Source organism: Seriola dumerili, unplaced genomic scaffold (genome assembly GCF_002260705.1).
Source record: "Seriola dumerili isolate Sdu_G_001 unplaced genomic scaffold, Sdu_1.0 BDQW01000449.1, whole genome shotgun sequence".
Classification (NCBI taxonomy): Eukaryota; Metazoa; Chordata; class Actinopteri; order Carangiformes; family Carangidae; genus Seriola; species Seriola dumerili.
In genome coordinates, this window is record NW_019174704.1 from 2,589,455 (window position 1) to 2,607,715 (window position 18,261).

The 18,261-nt window shown below is 40.8% G+C and overlaps 1 protein-coding gene across 1 annotated transcript in view; it reads left to right on the top strand.

Moving 5' to 3' along the window:
• Nucleotides 1–10,172, top strand: part of LOC111234522 (E3 ubiquitin-protein ligase Jade-2-like) — a 119,544-nt gene extending 109,372 nt beyond the window's left edge. The window contains exon 10 of the mRNA XM_022762668.1: nt 10,029–10,172. Coding sequence (XP_022618389.1) covers nt 10,029–10,172 — 144 coding nt within the window. The remainder of the gene's footprint in view (nt 1–10,028) is intronic.
• The last annotated feature ends 8,089 nt before the right edge of the window (nt 10,173–18,261 follow it).

An 18,261-nucleotide genomic window follows, 5' to 3' on the forward strand; every position in this document is an offset into this window, starting at 1 on the left:
TTACAATGAAATGATAATGCATTAGCATAATCATGTGCCTCAACTTTGATTAAAAAAAAAAAAAAAAGCTGCAGTTGACAGAAGTCTAGAGTCTATACCTAGAGGAGACAGCACCTCATATTAATCCATTGTGTGTGTTGCATAAAGCTACAGGGTATTTCACCATGTTTTGTTTTATCCAATCCAGTCCCAGAGGACCTGAGAGGTCTGGAGGGTCCGTAACACAGTAGCAGATCAGAGATGTGTTTTAGCCCTAAACCATTTTGTGCTTCATAAACCAGTAATGGTATTTTAAACTCAATCCTTTGACACACAAGCAGCCGAAGTAGCAATTTGAGAACTGAGGTAATGCGTTCTGGTTCTGTGCTGTGTTGTGAATCATCTGCAGCTGTCTGATAGCCGTCTAATATCAACGTAGGCCAGTCCACTAAGATAAAAGCATTTTGTTGTTCGATATTAACCCTCTAATGGTCACTGTGTTATAAAAGAATAGGTCAACATTTTTGGAAATACGCTTGAAAAAATAATCCACCACATGAACCCAAATTAAACCGCAACTTGTTGTTTTTACACTTAGGTTTTTGTGCAGAATAAACAAACAAGATATAATGTGTTAATTAATGAGCTTCAGAGGTGCAGGTAGGCGGATTTTATTAGCGGCTGACAGAGCCAGGCTAGATGTTTCCCCTGTTTCCAGTCTTTATGGCTGCTGGTTGCTGGCAGGAGCTTCATATTTACCTTACAGACATGAGAGAGGTTCTCACCTTACTCCTGAATTAAAAAAAAAAAGAAAAAGAAAAAAGTAAGCATATTCTGCAGAATGTGGAACTATGCCTTCATGGTGGTCTTGTCGTGGATGTTAATAATTAGTCTGAGGCCATAACTTGACTGAGATTTTGATTTATTTTATTGCTTTTTGCAAAAGCTGTTCCAGGATGTGAATTCACCTTTCTTATTCACCTTTAATATAGTTAGAGGTTGTAGTGTTCTCCTCTACTTTAATTTGATAAAGCACATGGAGAACTTGACTTTGGAAAATTTCACTTTTTATCCTAATAATCAGCAGCGTAAGTTTGACTCTAAGAACTAGTGAGATACAGATGAGCAAATTCTTGTTGATGTCCGTCATCACTAATTGGCTCTCACTTTGTGTCACATTATCAGTCAACTGCTGAAGCGGATCAATAGTCCCGATTAGATGCTTCTCCACCACAAGTCTGTGTGTCATGTGGCATAGGTGCTAGACTGATAGCTTTACATGTCTTCGTCCAGCTGCATACTTCCCTTCACGTGTTTGTTTGTCCACCCAGCACCATCAATCATGCTTTCAAAAGTGTGACTTTAAACATCCCTCATGGTTGAGATATTTGACAACCATGAGCTAAACTTTACTTTTTGGCTTTGAGGCAGCAGCAGTAGATTCACCAAATTTACGTCTCTCAGACAGGTTTTTATTTTCACTCATAAATTTGTAATGTTGTGACAGATGAGGATTCTAGGTGTGGGAGTTATCTAACTGTCCCTGTAGGATCATGAAGAGGATTTATGATGTGTTGCACAGGCCCTTTGCTTTGACGCTCCATGTCGCTGGGGTGTTATATTTTTGAGGGTAGACTGTGAAGGAAAACCTTTTACAAGATGCACTACATTTCTTTTCTTTTTTCTTTTTTTTTTTCTTTTTTTTTTTTTTAGAAATGTTCTCTTCAGTTAATTAACAATTTAATGGTTTGCAGTGTCTTATAGACGCATGTTTACCAACCAAATGTAATTCAAAATGCCACGGATTGATTTGTTGTGATGAAAATGTTTGACCCTGTGTTGTTTTTGGGGTTTTATTTGCCTATAAGGGGAAAACCACTTTCGGATCACAGTAAGCCTTTATTTGGTGATTTGCAGGTCAAAAGATGTCCACACTTCTAGGGCCAGCCTTAGTCAACGGTTTTGTAGAAATCTAACTTACAATAACTGTTGTTTGAAAAGCATTTAAATGACTATATATCTGTATGAAGCAGTTCACTACATGTTGAAATATCAACTTTTAAATCCTAATGAACAGTTTTTTGTGCCGCTGAGGGGCAGTAGAAACACTCTGGGCATCACTGACATTCATTTGGAGTCGTGTTTTGGCCGATGTTCAATGCTTGCTCCCCCCTGTAGCTCTGTTTTTGGTATCCACCAACATCTGAGGGAAACAGGTGGTTCATAAACTGCTAATGTTCCATATCATTGGCTTCATCACTGTACAAGCAGCTCCATTCACACTCACGTCACCCGTTGTTAATATAAAAGCACTCTGTATGTGTGCTTTAACCTTTAACCTTTCAACACAGGTTTGAATCTGTTACATCGTGGTGTCTTTTGATCTGCGACTTCTCAAGATCTGTTGATTCCTTCGTCATCGTAGTGTGAACGACGGCACGCAATTAGCTTTGATTACTTTTTTATGGTTGTCTTAATAATTATTGATGTAGATGTGAACAGCAACACAGTGGTGGTAATCAGCCCAATAATCCCAGCTGTGTAACTAATAGATGAAATATATATAAGAGGCACAGTAACAAATCAATCGACTGTTTTAGACTTGTACCGCACAAGAACACCTTTTTATAACAAGCTGTCTGCACTTGAGTGTACACTCCAGTTTAATTATTCCAGTTGGGATTGTCTTGTTAGTAATTAACCCAGGCTCTCCATATTGGGTTTGAGGTGATATTGGGCCAATTAAAGATCAATAATCTTGATCTTTAGCGGGCTGCCACCTCACAGTTGTGTCTGTGTATTTCAGGGCCAATGAACAGTCGATAGTGCTCATTAGTAAGCAGCACAGGTCTGTAGTCAATATGCTGGGAGCTGGGAGGGTCAGGTCAATATAGATCTGAGCTGGAAGTTAGTTGGAGAAGTAGAGAGAGAAAGAGGCTGTTATCTCCTTTATTTCTTAGCTTCTTTCCACTCTTTTCTTCCCTGAGTAGTGTAACTCACGGGTGAAATAAATAACAAGCTGTGTTGTCATCCTTGTAATATTTTTTTTTTATTGTCTTACTATCTGCACTGTGTCTTTCCTTTGCTCTCTCCCTCTGTTAGTATGTCTTCGCAGTAGTTTACAGCGTGTCACATATCACTTAAATCAATACCATGAAATCCATTTTCAGCCACAGTCACAGACACTTAGACACACAAACACACACGCTTCCCTTTATTTGTCTCTGTTTCTCAGGAAAAACACATACATGACACAAACACATGTTCCTGATTTCTCCAAAGACACACACGCGCAAGCACGCATTCCTTCTCTGGTCCCTGTGGGTTTTTATCTTTATCTCAGAGATCAGTTCGGGAATTAGCTCTGACGCAGCTCCTGCCCTTCCGCCTGGAGAAGCACACACACGCAGACACACACCGTCTTTCAGTTGACTGACCTATGACAAAATTATTTTGTGTATTATTATTTCATTTCACCTGTTGTTATGCTTACTTTAAAAATATGATTAGATAACCTGAGTTGAAATATCAAAAGCAAAAATAAAGGCTGGAAGAGAAGACATACTAAAAACAGAACATGCAATAAATGCTGATGGTCATGTCCTAGTAAGACTTTTTGTTTAGTTTTGTAAGTGTGAAAACAGCATTGACATATAGTTTGCATATAGCAAACACCATATTGAATGTGTGGACAGGGGAAATAAATTAATTCATAATTGAAATGAATTCATGTCATATTAAGTGGAAAGCAGCGATAAAACACCCTGAGATATTAGTTCACCACGGTTACAGTAATGGTATTGTACAGCAATTAAGTTTATACAATAATAATAATAATAATTTTTAGTAATTAAATAATTAAAGTTTTTGTGTGCCTCAGCACACCTAGGCACATATCTTCATAACAATACTTAAAAAAAAAAAAAACACTCAAATAGTCAAATATGTGTCAAAGCCATATATTAACCAGTTTATCTTTGTTTGTGTGGGCCCAAAACAATCCAGTATCAGGAGGGTTTCAGTAGGTCATCTCTGTCGCTGACCTTTTGGAAAACATGCTTAGAATTTGTGCAATATGTGGTTAGAAAAGTACGCAGTTCGCCCCTCTGTATCACTGCGACTTACAGTACATACACACGCACGCACGCACGCACACACACACACACTGACACACATACGCACAGCGGTCAACAGAGCCCTAGCTGTCATCAACCACTAATTACATCAACAGGTGTCTGGCAGGAGGGCACCATGCCCTTTGCATGCACGAGTGTGTGTGTGTATGTGTACGTGTGTGTGTGAGAGAGAGAGAGAGAGAGAGAGATGAACTCACATGTGTACATATGGTCTGTGTATGATCATTTATGTGTCCGTGTACATTAATTGTCTGGACAGGAGAGACAAGATTAGTGTAGAGAGAGGTGGTGATAATACACACTAACAGAGAGAGAGAGAGAGAGAAAGAGGGAGGATGAGAGAGCCTCACAGTGTGAAGGTTAGCGAGATAGCGAGAGATATACACAGTGTGGTATGAGAGGCGCTGGCTGTGCTCAGCACAGTTAATGCACTTGTAATGCTGATTATCTCCAGCATGTCATGTCATGGATGGATGCGAAAGAAAGGAGGTGGGTTCAGTTGTCGAGGGATTAAGGGAGTAGGGAGGATGGATGAACCAGTACCAGGACTAGCAGATAGATGGATAGAGGTAGAAATGGAGGAATGCAGCTTTCTGCTGCTTCTTGGTTTCTTGCATTTTCTATAGAACACAATAAATAGTTATTTATGGCTTATTATTACCTCTGTCAAGGAGGTCATGTTTTCACCTGTGTCTGTTTATTTGTCAGCAGAATTACACAAAAAGTACTGAATCGATTTGGGGCAGATTCAAATTAAGTTTGAAGTATATTAAATGTTGCACATTGCATTGATGGATTCATTTTGCTTATTATGTCTGTCTTAACTTTTGCTTTAAAGAAACTTCTCTGGTGCACCTGCTAATAAGCAAATTACCTGTCAAGTTTAATTTGTGTCGCATTGATCAATCAATGTCCAATATCCACCAATATGCCATCTTGACTTTGTCATAACCAGATGGTATTACAGATAGAACTGACAAACTTCTTACCTGACTGATCACAAATAAAATATGTTATAAATGTAAAAAAAAAAAAAGGTTTCAAATTTAAATAAATTCTTTGAGCGTGTGTTTGTTCCTCTCTGAGACCAACATGGCTGTTTCCCCCAATATCACTGAGGAAAATTGTCTGCATGGTCATTTCCTGACATGCTCAGCGCATCGACGCGTTGGTCTCTCACTTCAGGCTGGTGAAGATATCCCAAGACAAATAGTCATTCATGATTGGCAGACTTGTAAAAACATTGATACTTTTACAAACTGCAACCACATCACTTCCCTTTATCAGAGGGAAAACAATGAATCACTCGCTCCTCCGTCGGTGCAAAGCTGTTGTTTTGCTTCGGTTTCGCTGTCTCTCGGTCAGAGAAATCTTGCATGTAATTGAGGCTTTCAAATGTTGTTTTGGAAAAGTTAGTGAGACTCGTGAGGCTTACCCATCAGAACCGCCTTTACCCTTACCGCCTTTGGTGCCAAGTAATGTCAAGCGGATGTAACCCAACACACACTCTCGGATTCGTGCCTGTGGGTTAATGTGTCTAAATGGGACGGATAAAAATGGAGCAGTGCTGTGTTTGCTGATTCACAGACGATAGCTGCTCAGGATGAATGAATAGTCTCAGACGGAGATGGGGGGAAAGAAAAGACGAACGGAGTTAAAGAGGAATGAGAAGCTAGACTGAAGTACAGATGTGTGGACCAGATTAGAGGTTTTCAGCGCGGATGGGAGGATGGAGGATTAAACTGTGGAGGAAAGAATGACAAAGGAGAGAGTTGGTAAAGGGCAGGAGGCTGTGACAGACAGAGGAGACGGAGTGAGAAAAGGTCAGAGGCTGTTTGTGCCAAACGAAACACAAATTCACCTCAGGTCACTCCATCTCAACTCGGCTACCCCTCAAACCTTGGGCAGAGTTTTCTGCATAATGCATCATTTTCTACAAAATAAGATTAGGATGAATGTTACATTTGACAGGGAGTTTAAAAATATAGAGCAGTTTTTAAGAAAAACCCAACAAAGATAAAAATATACAGTTGAAATCAAAAAGTAACAGCCTTTGACATCTTATGCCGCTCAAGACTTGCGCTTGAATAAAGCAACGCAAACAAAGCAAGAATACTTTACTTTACTTTTTAATTCAGCTCACCATTTGACATTGCTTAAAGCTTGAAAATTGCTTTTGGGATTTTTTTTTGGGTTTTTTTTTTTTTTTAAACCCCTAAAACCCCCCCCCCCCCCCAAAAAAAAAAAAAAAAAAACTGTAGTAGAAGTTACGTAAAGTCGTGAAAAAGTCAAGTACAACATTCTTATTGAGCAGAGGTGTGTAAGTTATTTATGCATGTACTCGTATATTTGGTGAAATATAAAAGTAAAATTCCACTAAAGAACAGACTCCATGACATTTAATATTCATGTTTCATCTCCATGTTACATTGGTTTGGTTCATTTTCAGTCTGCTGAAATGAGAAAAGGAGAAAAGGCTGCATTGCTGCTCAGCTGCTTCAGACAGTGAGCTTTGATGTCCAGAGTTTGGAATGGAGAGAGAGACAGATAGTGGGTGAAATGTGTAGGTGAAGGGTGGGCTGGAGAAAAAAAGAGAAAGTAAATAAAAACAGCAAGGTTCAACAAATTGTTATTTTACTCCTAGTTCCCCTCCTTTCTCATTGCCCCTTCTCCCTCTTTACCTCCCATCCAGCTCTCCAGCCCCTTGTCATGTGTCCAGGCAGAGGTAGTTGTTTTTGAAAACGGCACACACACATACACACACACACACACACACACACACACACACACAGTGTCCTAATCAAAGCCAGGCTCTGCACATTGTGTCCCAGTTGAGCAGCTATTTTTATCTGCAGCCCACTAACAGGGATGGAATGGGTCAGATAGGCCAGGCTGACGAATCCATCAAGACCAACAGATAAACAGTCGGCATTCAGGACCCCAACTACACACACACACAAACACACAAACACACACACACACACGTACACACCTTTACACATTTACTGTTAAGTAAACAGATAAACCATATCTGTTTCTTTCTCATGAATACAAACTCATACAGCCCTTGTCTCTTTATCTCTCTACTTGCTGATACACACACACATGCACACACACATATGCATGCACACTTTCGACTACAGGTAGGCCAGCCTATGATGTGGTGTCATGTTATGTACCCATCAGTGTAATGTTTTCCTGATGTGCTTATGTCTGTATTTCCTTGTTTGTTCTGCCTCTTCAGTGCCTGAATATGTGTCCTTTTATATATACACACACACACACACACACACACACACACACACACACACAGTCAGTCCTGTCACATTAGCACCAATGCACACACACAAAAATACACACACACATACACACGTGGTTACAGACACATGATTACTGATTTACCGTCGTGAGAGAAATCCAGCTGGCAAAGATCCAGTTTCTGGCTTGTTAGTTTGGGATTCAAGTGCTCTGGCTTGGACCCAATTAGTTTCTCTCCCTACCTCACTCTCTCTCCATTTACTTTGCTGTCATGAGTATGTGTTGGATATGATGTGCGGTATATCCACATACTGGAAATCTTAACAACACGCAGTGTGCAGTATATGCTGTACATTGAAACAAAACTGAGAGGATGAATTGCTAAAGTTATGTCAGCTCAGACTATACTCCCCTGACTAATGATAAAACGCCAGTGAGCATCAGATCAGCATCCAACAATTTCCGGCAACTTTCTGACTTCTTCTGGCACTTTTAATACAACACTATGAATCCCTTCCAGGAAGAAAAAAAACCTGTCTGAAAATATGCACTTGGATCCAGATATCGCATAAATATTATAATTATATCGCAGAAATAATTATCGCATCATGGTCCTCACTATGACAGCCCGCTTTTCACCCCACCTCCTCTTGTGGTCGTTTTGGAATAGCCATAAATACTTTTGCCCTCCAATGAGATCTTACTTACAAGTTACTGTGCGGAGTTGTTCTGATATGAGAAAGAGCGTCCCTTCTATCTTGTATTATTTTTCTGTGCAGTTACTGTATGTAACAATTCCTCATTCCTCATTGAACGAATGAGTGAATTTTGGTTTAAATGCACTTGGTCTCTCTCTCTCTCTCTCTCTCTCTCTCTCTCTCTCTCTCTCTCCCCCTCTCTCCCCCTCTCTCCCCCCCTCTCTCTCTCTCTCTGGTCAAGGCTTCCTCTTTCTCTAACTCCGTCCCTCTCCTCTATGGAAACAATGTCCCTGGAGTTTTCTGTCATATTCTAAGGCAACATGTGCATCTTCTCTCTGTAATTGTTTTTTCTGTACATAGAAAAAACAAAAAGATAGAAAAAAAACAACAACTGCAGCTGCCGGGGGAAACGCACTTCAGCTGTGTTTCTTTATCTTTGAATCTTGTTTACCCGGTCTCGGTCTGTCTCTCTTCCTACCTGTCCCTCTATTTATCTATTTCTGTCTTTCTATTAAAGTCTAATATTCAGCCCCTTTGCTTGCTTTCTTCTTTCTTTGTTTCCTTTTATATGTTGCCAATTAAAAACAGTAACGCACACACACACGACACACACTCACACACATCTTCAGCCACAGCTTGTCTTTGAACATCCATATGTTCTGGACATAAACATGCACCCTCCCACATTCATTTGTCTTTCAGCTCTATACTCTCTATCCACACACATATACTGCTTAAAGGGCCATGCGATAGTAATTTAGTAGCATGGAGGGGCAGGAGGGCTCAGCTGGAGTGTGTGTCTGAGTGGAAGACGACTCTGCGATCCAGTTTATTGGCAGAAAACAGGAAGTCGCCTCTTGACTCATACCTCTGATTGTCTCATTACTGCATGCACATAAACCTGATGATATATATTGTTGTGCTGATGAATTTTATCATAATGTTTTTTCAAACTTGTGATGTGATATGAAAAACTGAAATACTAAACACTGATTCAGTCACTTTTACAGAGTCAGGTATGCACACAATTATTTCTTGTCAATTTCAGCCACTGGGAAGCTCGAGGTCATACTGAAAAACACCTATCTCTAACATATTTGTTTGTTTTTTTTATCACCTTTTCCCCGCTGTATTTGTTGGTCCTTGCTTGTTTAAACATCCAGTGGATTCATCATTTTCCTGGTCTTCTTTAAACAGGTGACCTGCTTCAGTTCAATCTCCTCTTACTCCTAATGAAAATATCTTGCTCTTTACCTGTTCAATGTTGTGCTTTATTCAACCATTAGTTGCTAAAAGCATGTTTGCTATAAACAGCCTCGTGCCGCTGGAATCAGGGTTGATGAGAGCACCGAGCCTGAACCAAACAGTAAATCATTTTACACTCCTGTCTTACAAATATTTGCTTTGTCTCCCGTTTACTGCAAACTCAAGCAAGCCTTTCCTGCTTCAGTACATTCTCCAACCAGCTATGGAAGATTCATAGCTCAGTGTTCACCTGTGTGTGTGTGTGTGTGTGTGTGTGTGTGTGTGTGTGTGTGTGTGTGTGTGTGTGTGTGTGTGTTGCCCCACCAACTCTCTGTCACTCTCTCTCTCTCTTTCTACATTGAAGCAACAGACCCTGTTGTAGTCTGACTGGTTTAAAACTACAACGCATAGCCTACATGTGGATCTGCATATACAGCACTGTAGTGAGATCCAATGCGGACAGCGCCGGGGCGCACTGTCCTGACAGATATCACATACACTGCATACCGCTCTGTCATCCTAAATCACCACAGGGGAAATGTATTTATATCTACATGAAAGCCGGTCATAATGTTTATGCATCAGTTTTCCTCTCTGTGAGGTTTATGTTTGTCCATGCACTAAATTGTGATGAGATGGGAGAAAAGGAACACGGTGCCTGTGTCACGCAATCCCGTGCTGTTATTTGTAACCGTGATGTCTTGTGTTTCAGGTGCGTAACCTGTGTTACATGGTGACACGGAGGGAGAAAATGAAACACACCCTGTGTGACCTCCAGGAGAAGATCTTCCACCTGCAGATACAACTACTAGAAGAGGACATGGCTGGAGGTAAGAGAGAGAAAACACAAGTGTGACTGTGGTTACATTTCTAATTCCAGACACCAATGGAAAAAAACTGTTACCTTTCACCCACTCCTGCTCTGTAGCCGAGGCTGCCAACACACACACAAAAAAAAGTACAATTTTGAAAGCTGAAGTGCATAACGGTTATATCCAAACCCTTGTTGGCTGAGTGTGGTGGGTGGACAGTTTCAGAAATGGCCTGTCATCATTTTTGCACAGTAGGCCACACTTGACACCTGCACACCAAAGAACACTGAAATAATAGCCCAGCCAGATATTGTGACACACACCATCCACATAAATGGAGCTCGATTTCCTATCCACTCTACATGGATCACTGACCTCGATGCATTTCACGCAGCTGCTCAGTGATGGAGATCAGAAGGGATGAAGTTAGCTGGTTGAGTTGATGCTGCAGCGTTGGCTAGATGTCTGCTCAAAATGAGGTTTGTAATCTTAGTGATATGTCAGGTTAAGTGGAGTACTTTTTTTTTTAGCATTTAATCTTTAATCTTAAAACAGCTATACAAAGCAGAGGCAGGAAGAGAATCAATAATAGTTAAAGCATTGACTTTTAGTACATTTGTTTTTTATATAAAATAGCTTTTCAAAACAAATTTACTGATTAATGATTCTTAGGACTGTTCCAGAGCCTGGGAACTCCTCACCTTTTCACACCAATCCCAACCTTATTACTCATTATCTAGTAAGACTGAATCTGAGGATCTTAGATAAGGCTTGGTTAACGAGGAATCCTGATCGAAGGCAGAGGTACAGCGATGGACAAGCCACCATTACTGCGGTGGCACATCATTTGTAAACCTGCGTATAACGCTATAATCAATACAGTGAAGAGAGTTCGCTATCATTACCGTGCCACTTGAAAATTGAAATCCTTTAACACACATTACACTGTGCCCAAGAAATCTGTCCAACAGATAAGAAATACTGGGAAAAATAGAAAGTAAAAGCCATAAAAGCAGTTTTACTTTCCTAAATCTCTGTTATTGTTAAATACTCACGTTTCAGTCATTTTCTGTGACACTTTCCAACACTAGACCGACCAGGGACTAGACCTAGCAATCTGTCTATGCAGGGCCGATTGTGAACTCCCACCCCACATATGTCTTGCTAGCTTGGAACCATGTTTCCTGGCCTGAGATTCCACTTTTATCGAATCGTATGTCCATTTTTATTCAATTATTAATTTCTTTTGATTAAAATGCAAGAAATGATGAGAGTTTAATGACTTAAACTAACAAGCAGTTCCTGTTGGGTTTAATTAACCACTCCACACTGCACTTCTACATCCACATTAGTGATGTCATTCAGAAGCGGTTCTTTAATGTTATTTTTCTGTCATAACCAGTTTCAGACTAATACTGAATACCTTCCAGGTTTATACAGACTCCCTTCATCTGTCGGTTGAGGCAGCTGCGGTCTGTAGTCATTAATCCAAGCATCTCTACTCTCACCATCAGTGTAAATGTGTTCAGTTACACTCTGCCACCACAGTAATGCTGGGGGGTGGGTGTCGTCTTTACTATATTAATTGGTCAGGTGCTTGTGGTTCGTTGGTTCACGCTTAATCAATTTTATACAACCTCAACATTATTACTGAAGTCCTTTCTTCATTACTGCTCATCTACAAGTAGGAGAAATATATCACTCACTCCCCTGCACATGTAGTGTCAGTTCAGCTCCACGTCATACTCCTGTACAGGACTCTTTGTTCATCATCAGGGATGTGAAAACATCCGACTTCCACACAGTGAGGGAAAGAAAAAGTTGGCATCTTGGTCACAGCTCAGTGATGAAATCCTACCGCACTGCAGAGTTTTTTGTTTTGTTTTTTTCTGCCGGGCGGCTGACAGCGCCGTCAGCCAGACGCCGGAGCTGAGAGTAGGAGAGCGGCCAACAGAAACGAGTCACACTGAGTGGGGTTGTTCTGCCCTCCATCTCCATCACCTGTCTCTTCTTCCATCACAGTTAGTTTCGTGGGTTCGGTCATTTGAAGACGAGACTCGGTTTGTAAAGTTTACAGCCTGCCGCGCTGTCGCTCCAGCATTGCTCTGTGTACTGGGAGGCAAAAGTGCAAAGTGTCGACTCGGGTTTTTCTCAAGTGATCAACTCATCGACTTTTAGGGTACGGCCTCTGTCGAGTCCAGAGGAGAAAGAAAAACAAAGAAGCTTCCACTCTGTCCTTAACTTGGAATCACTTCATTGATTGCCAATATATTGCCAAACGGCCCCATACAACAGCGCCTTACATATATAAACAGGACAAAGCCGCCAATCGGAGCATCAACCAAACCTTCCAGCATGCACACAAACTCAGGTTAATGAGCTGTTCAGATATAAAAACAGACGTGATACTGAGCTCTTCCAAGTGTGACAATCGTAGTGAATTTACCAGTATTATATAAAAAAAGCAGGTTCACATCACACAGTAAGGCCCTCTTAGAACATTAGATAAGTGTGTTTTTCTTTTTGAAAAAAAAAAAGAGAAGCCAATCACAACACTCTGAAATCATTCATAAATAAAAGTGCAACCTGGAGTCTAGAAGAGATTAAGGCATTAACAATTCTCTTTAGATTATCAGTAGATAGAAAGAAGCTTATCTTGTAGATATTTATCAGCTGAAGAAAGCAAGACTGAACTATCTTCTCAACTTGATCATCCAAACAAAGGTTGAAGTTGAATTACACAGAGCAGTCGTTTTCACATTGTTTTGCCAGATTAAAGCTGTTATTGTCACGGTGGTGACGGTGAATCGTAGTTATGGAGATAATGGTTGAGTATAGTTGTTAAAAATCCTGAAGTGTTTGTCGAGGATATCGTTAAGGAACCATGTTAGTTCTTGTAGTCGTGACCTGCAGCTGTCGTGCTGATGACAGTCATAGCTTGTTGTCATGGTAATACCAGTGATGTCTCGCTGGCATGGTAATGATAGTGAACTCTTGTCTGCCTTACCCTGTGGCTGTGTTGTTGAGTGTGTGTGTATGTGTGTGCGTGTGTGTGTGTGTGTGTGGTTAGGGTGCTCAATTTGCAGTGCTCATCACTGCAGAGTAAGGCTGCACACAAATGCAGTCAACTAAATCTTACAAACACTTTCACTCTCTCTCTAACTCACTGTGTCTCTCTCACACACACATCTTCAAACTCAAACTCACACACACACACACACACCCACACAGTCAAACCCACACATGCACACACACACACACACACACACACACGCACACACACACAGTGCAGAGCTCCTGACTCAGCAGACTGCTGCCATCAGGTACTGGGAGCTGAGCTGCTGGCACTAAACGGCCATATCTATTCACACTGCCACAGGAGTTAGATTAGAGAGGCTAGTTGGTGTGTGAGTGTGTGTGTGTGTGTGTGTGTGTGTTAGAGAGAGCAGCAGAGAGTGAAGGATGAGGTTGTCTGCTATAATGATTTGTCGTGTCCCTCACCTTGTATCTACCTCTTTCCTTTGCCTCTTTTATCTTTCTCTCTTATTTTCCACTGTCCATTTGTCTTTATCCTCTCCTGTAACCTATTTTCTCTTCCATCTGCTTCTGTCTCACTGCCTCTCATTTGTGGTGTCCTCCAAGGGTTATATTTACCCTGTCTGTCTCTCTCCTTGGTTTTCTCCTCCGACACCCTGTTTTTTTCGCAGTCCATCAGTTGTTTCAGTCTGTTCTTCTTTTGTCCCTCTGGCCACACAACCGATTTTGTGATACTATGTGACTTAAATGACACTAAATATAACCGAAAACATTGCCTGGAGTTTTTCAGACCCTGCTACAGCCCAGTGTTGTTCAGAAAGTTGAATTGGTCACAGAAGGATGGGTTTGCCCATTTGATCACGTCGAACATTAGTGTGTCAGTTGTGACTTGCAATACATTTGACTGTATTGTCTTTGATCCGAATGCATATGTATACGAATACGCGTATGTTTAAGCAAACACATAACAGGCTAAGCTGAATATGTTGGATATCATGTCTCAATACACTGAACGAGCTCATATTGCTGACTTAATTATAAAAATATTCCCAGTCTGACGGGATGTGTTTTTAAGAAAAGGCCAGATTGTCAATGTTTACTTTTTCTGACTGTTAAAATTGGTCCAACTCTCAGCAGCAGAGTGAGACTCTACAACTGTAAAATCAGATTTTCAGAAACCTGCAGATACCCTGAGCTTACCGTCCACCAGCAACACTACACTTCCTCCTCTCATCTCCCACTGGGCTTGTTTCCATGTAGAAAACACACATCTCTCCTCTAACCCAACTAAAACAGAACCACTAACCTCTGTCCGCCTGTCTGTCTCTCATAGTAGTTCATCTGTCATGTTTCACGCTCTCTCTGCCAGTTGGCCTGTCTGTCTTTCGTGTTTATCTGCCTGTCTGTCATGTCAGGGGCTGCTCTCGTCATGCTTTCTGAATGCTAGCATGTTACCAGCAAGGCGGACTGGCAGGCGGGCAGTATCCCTGTAGTCTCACATGCAGACAGACAAGCTACATGATGCTAAAAGTACAGAGGAAGTAAACTACATGTAGTATCGTTCAGCAGCAAATATCGTATATGAGAACAGTAACAAGTAATACTACTTGGTCAAGCATAGGGAAAGATCATGGTCATGGTTTAAAGAAAAGTGTTGTCAAGAAGCCAGTTCATTAAGAAGTGATCATCACTGGTGCACAGAAGTAAAACTTTGTCTCTAACTAATAAAAAACTCACCTGTTCGGCCAATTTTATTAGTAATGGCTGTGCTTTGGGCCAAATGGTAACATTAGCATGCTCACATACTCACAGTGACAATGCTAACATGCCGACGTTCAGCCAGGTGTGATGTTTTCTTAGTTGCTATCTTATCATGCTAGCATTAGCTAATTAGCAGGAAACGTACAACAGAGGCTGGTGGGAATGTCATTAGTTTTGCAGAAGCAGTAATGGACAAATTGCAGTTATGACCTGATGATAGTACTATGGATCATCACAGTTCCCAGAATTACAAGGATGTCATTAATGTGGTGAAATCAGCTTCATCTTGTCTAAAGGAATCAAATTCTCAGGTAAAACAACGATTTTAATGGTAAATAGTAAAATCACTTAGCAGGAACCCTTATTACACATCTTTAAGAAAACAGGATTTTCTCTTTATCACACACGGGTCATTCATACCTAGTTTTGTTGTCAGTTAATTTTGTCCTGGTGTGTTTATAAAGCAGGGTGGACAAGCAGTTGATTAGTTTCTCCACAGCTGATCAGTTTTCTTGTAGGGAGCATTTCTCATTCTTAACTGTAATCTTATTTCGACACACCTGTGTAGATAGAAAATACAGGTTCAGCAGTATTCAGGCAGGTAGGACTTTCTCTTAAAAAGCACGCACGCACACACACACACACACACATACACACAGTATTTTATTATGCAGGAAGGGCACTACATTTACATTCTGGCTCAAACCGAACTGTGACAAGCTGACAGTGGTTAGCACTGGTCTCTCTGATCTGCTGTGTGTGTGTGTGTGTGTGTGTGTGTGTGTGTGTGTGTGTGTGTCTGTGTGTGTGTCTGTGTGTGTGTCTGTGTGTGTGTGTGTGTCTGTGTGTGTGTCTGTGTGTGTGTCTGTGTGTGTCTGTGTTTGTGTGCAAGAGCATGAGGAAGACAGAGAAAATAAGGACGGAGGAAGAGGAGGACAGGAAGGGGCAAGAAGGTGATGGGATGAAAGAAAGAGAGGAAGAAGAGAGGGGAAACAGGAGTGGCAATGATGAGAGAGAAAGGAGAACGTGAGTGTGAAAGGACAGAAGAAAGGGTGGGGAGAGGGAGGAAAAGACAGAAGGGGAGAGAGAGAAAAAACTTTCTCACATTGCACTAATGAGCTCAGGTAAGAAATGGGACACAGTGGCTACACACACACAGACTCGCGCTGCAGTTCAGCGCACCTAGAAAGAGGGGAAATTAATCACACACTTCAAAAAGACGAATCCCCCGGTGCAGTTTCGCCTTCTAAACTAGGGAGGGAAGGAGGTTTGGAGGGAGGGATAATATTGCAGAGATGGAGAGAAAGGCAACAGCAGAATGTAAAGACAAAAGAGGAAAAAAAAAGCACAGATCTGACAAAAACGTGTTTAAAAAGGTTTCCGCTGCTGATAGTTGGATTTGTGCTGAGATTACAACCTGCAGGGGGAAAGCTTCCACATGTTCAAGCAGAGCCTGCAGGCGTCCTTGAAAACCCAGACTTAGTTTTCCTCCTTTTCCAAGCTGTAGAACATATAAAAGAACAAGATCAGATTAGGAAAAAAATGGGAAAAATGTTGAAAAACGATCCCTGGGAGATCAGAGGATAAGATGGTCCTCCTGTCAAAACAGAAAAAAAAAAAAAAGGGAAAAAAAGAATGAAATTACAATGTAGGAGCTGTGCAAAGAAGCATTCCCTCTGGGAGCTCCCTCAAAGATCCCCTGGCGTTAATGGCCTCTGCAATTTCAGCAAAAGCCATAAAATAAATTGGAAAAAGGGGGGAGAAGTGTGTGGTAGATGTAACTGCACCATTTTAAAAATCCTCCTTACAAAAAAAAAAAAAAAAAGTTTAACACGCTCATGTTATAATTCCACATGTCAGACTTTAGTAAGGATTAAGGCAGGTTCCACAGTCACCCTGTAGTTTCCCTTTTCAACCAAATAGTTCCAGGGACTAAGCCAATTCACACTTAGTCACTTAATGCGTCTTGGGCAGACATGTATCAGATAACAAAAAAGCTAGGTGTGAGCGTCTTGTTGAAACCACCTCAGCAGGTGTTGACAGGGAAATTTTCTTAAATCTTTCTCCTGATTTGTGCTTTTTAATCACCATTTTTACAAAGCAGCCTGGAGCCATGGTGTAGGTTTTATCACATTACTGAGTGACCAAAAGTCGACCCTTCCAGATACGGGTGTATTTACTACAATCTACTGAAATCCCTGGTTTATAAACACGTGATCACTGTTTAACCAAGTATGTGACTTGTAAAACCTACTGGCTGCCTCAGTGAGGATTTATCTGTGCCCTCAAAAGGGGTAAATAATTATGCAAACAAGTATTTTGCATTTTATATTTGATATTAATTGAGATCACTCTGTAGAGATCTTGATCACTGTAGAAAAAAAAGAAACTGCATTAAATTCCCTTTCATTCAGTGTGTTAAAATTGGTATTATATAATTTACTGCTGCGCAGCCGTGATGTTTGAATGAATGTTGGGGCAGAGGGAGGGAGACTGAAGCCACCAGAATTAAAGCTCTGGGACTTAATTTAGACTCTTGTTCTTCTGAAAATGCGAAAGTTCCTAAAAAGGTTTCTGGGTTCCTGGAAAAGTTCAGAAAGGGTCACACTTGATTTATTGGCAATCCAGCCTCCATTTGTCTATTGATTTAATTCTGACATTAACACTGCAAAGCGCATCAAACATCACACTGGAACCTTTTGTACTAAAAACAAACTAAACAAACAGCTTTTATCTGTAAGTGAGCTGGAGTCGAATCATGAACCTAAATAAAAATCAGATTCTTGTGATTCAAGATGAGTTGTTTTTTTTTCATGTAACAAATTTAAGTTTGATGTTTTTCTTGCTTAAATGTAAAATGGACCACAGCTGTGTCTGTGTTTAGTGCATTTTCACATTCACAGCTATTACATTCACTCCACATAACTTTTCACAGGAAGACATTTACAAGCCTCCTAACCCAGGAGATGATCTGTCATGAACCTGGAAACAAAATTCATCCACACTTTTCACACCTCATTCCAGCCCATTTCATCTTCCTAATTAGCACGCATGCTGTCAGTTTCCATAACGTCTCCTCACCATTTATTCTTCCACTTCACCTTACATTTTATTTCTGAAAAGGAGGTAAAGTACGAAACCTGCCGAACCCTTTGAAAACATAAATATGCCTTAACAAAAATGGAAACTTTTCAGGCTAACATAAACATACAGTACACACACATGTTCTTTTCTCCTTCCTGCCTAACCATTAAGCATTGTACTCCTACTGAAGTATACACACACACATGCACGCACACACGCACGCACACACACACACACACACACACACACACA